A 2220-nucleotide genomic window follows, 5' to 3' on the forward strand; every position below is an offset into this window, starting at 1 on the left:
CTCACTTGGCAAATGAAAAGTTCACAACAAAGAAATGCCTCATGAGTGTAGCAGTTTGGGTGATCTTTTAGCTGCATCTTTAACTTTGTTTAGCATCAGAACATTCACACTCAAGAGAGGCCCTAAGAAAGCAAGGAACATGCTTTCTCCTTTTTCAACATAGTATGACTCACAAGAGACAAATTCTGAAAGTAACCTTTGAGGTGAACCCCAACGACCAGAAGTTGAACTTTGTACATCCAGTTATCCATACTGGGAAGATAACTACAAGTGCCAGGTATATTGGAAGCTTTCAGGAGCTACTTGACATTTGCTAACCTTCCCAGGACCTTTCGTTTGCTTGAGTTATGTTATTGCCAGTGTTTGTTGCAGAAACCATACTACTTCTACCAGCAGCCAGAGCCTTATGCTGTGTGTCGGTTACTCCAGTGTACTCAGGTAAGACAGACCTCCACTTTCTTTCCCCTTTCCTGGAGGGAATCATGAGTGATCTGAACCCATCGGGTATCCTCATTCTCTCTCCACTTTTGGTTTCAGTGTGGACATGATCCAGCTCCTGCCAAAAAGATCTGAGCTGGAATCTGCTGCAGTCTTCCAGAGGCTTCTGTTTTCCATAGACAGTATTGACTCTCCATGAGATAGCTGAGATGGATTTCTCGAGCTTTGGAACTGCCTGCCACACTGATCTGATTTGTACAATGAAAAAGACTGTTAAAGCCTTTAGTTTATTCTGTTCACTGTGTGGGGTTGACTGAGAAAAGAAATGGGCTTTTGGAAAACAGGTTATCACTTACTGAGCTCATTTCTTTCCTCCACACCTACAAACTAAGACTGTGGGTTGCGCTAAATATATAGAATTGTGCTGTCCAATATGGTAGGCACCAGCCATGTATGACTGTTGAGCACTTGAAATCTCGCTTGTCTGAGCTGAGATATGCCATAAGTGTAAAATACACACTGGAGTTCCAAGACATAGTATTAAGAAAAAGGAAAAGGTAAAACATCTCCTTATAATCTTTATGTTGACTATATGTTAAAATAACATTTTGGGTATATTGGGTTAAATAAAATGTTATTAAAAGTAAAAATAAAATAAATAGGCTTTGCCAGCATGAAAGTAGGAATAATTTTTGTGGAGGTCCCAAATTTTATGTGTCTCAGAGAAAATAGCAGGATAGCTGAGAACAGCTCTTCATCTAATTTGGCCTAATTGGTAATGCTACGCACTCTTAGGAAAACTGTCCGACCTTGTGGGACTGATCTTATGACCTAAATGTCAGGATCTCCTTTGGAGCCTTAGCTCATCCTGATGAAGGGGTAATTGGTTTGACAACCTCCAATATTTGTGGTAACAGCATGACCTAAGTCACTTTTTCTCAGGGGATGTATCAGATTCCCTAACACTGTTGAAGTGTAACTGTCTCCCAGGAACTATGCAGAAGTCATGACCCCTGTGAAATCTAAATCTGGTAGGCAGATAAGACCTATAGGGGCTAAGTGGGAAACGTAATTGATATAGTTTTTGTTCTAATGCATAAAATGTTGTCATATTTCCTGATGTTCAAATTTATTAAGGGTAAAGATACAAATTCTATTTCTCTACTTTCTAAAAATTTAAACCTTAACACTTAGTAACACTAACTCTGGTACATATTGTTAGAAATCCTAAAAATATTAATAGTAAGGAGTGGTAGAGATTGTGGCAAACTAGAGGTTATGTGTCTACTCTGAAGGGCATACATAAATCTCATGTGACTATGGCTCTGTGGGTTAAAGTTATATAGAAATTCTCAGGAACGACAAACCACTGTATCTCCTGTTGCTGAAGTCAGTGTCAGAGTAAATAATCTAAAGGTTTTCTGGATTCCTGTACCTCCCTGGGCTGTTAACTTTATGGCCAACACTGTACAAGCAGGAACCCCAGAGCAGAGAAAAGAGATCCTGCAGTCTCTGGTGGGTCTTGTGACCCCACCAGTATTTGAGTAAACGTGGTTTTAATTGTTCTCCAGTTTTTGCTGCCACTGACCCTAGATATGGGAAGTGGGAGATGGTTGAGTCAATATATGGTTGATTTTCCAAGAAAAATAGGAAATGCAGATTTTTATGTGTAACCGTTTCATCTTTTAAGTTTTATTGGTATATAGCTGGAATATAGTGAACTATGCATAAATTGTACAATTTAGTAAATTTTGACATATGTATACACCTGTAATACCATCA

At 39.0% G+C, this 2220-nt stretch overlaps 1 protein-coding gene across 1 annotated transcript in view; it reads left to right on the forward strand.

Annotated features, from left to right (window-relative positions):
- Positions 1–1986, forward strand: part of LOC107195355 (zinc finger protein 418-like) — a 3289-nt gene extending 1303 nt beyond the window's left edge. Inside the window, exons 2-3 of the mRNA XM_015585943.1 lie at positions 373–438; positions 1777–1986. Of these exons, the coding sequence (XP_015441429.1) occupies positions 373–438; positions 1777–1986 (276 nt within the window). The remainder of the gene's footprint in view (positions 1–372; positions 439–1776) is intronic.
- Positions 1987–2220: the final 234 nt, after the last annotated feature.

This window comes from Pteropus alecto, unplaced genomic scaffold (assembly GCF_000325575.1).
Source record: "Pteropus alecto unplaced genomic scaffold, ASM32557v1 scaffold272, whole genome shotgun sequence".
NCBI classification, from domain to species: Eukaryota; Metazoa; Chordata; class Mammalia; order Chiroptera; family Pteropodidae; genus Pteropus; species Pteropus alecto.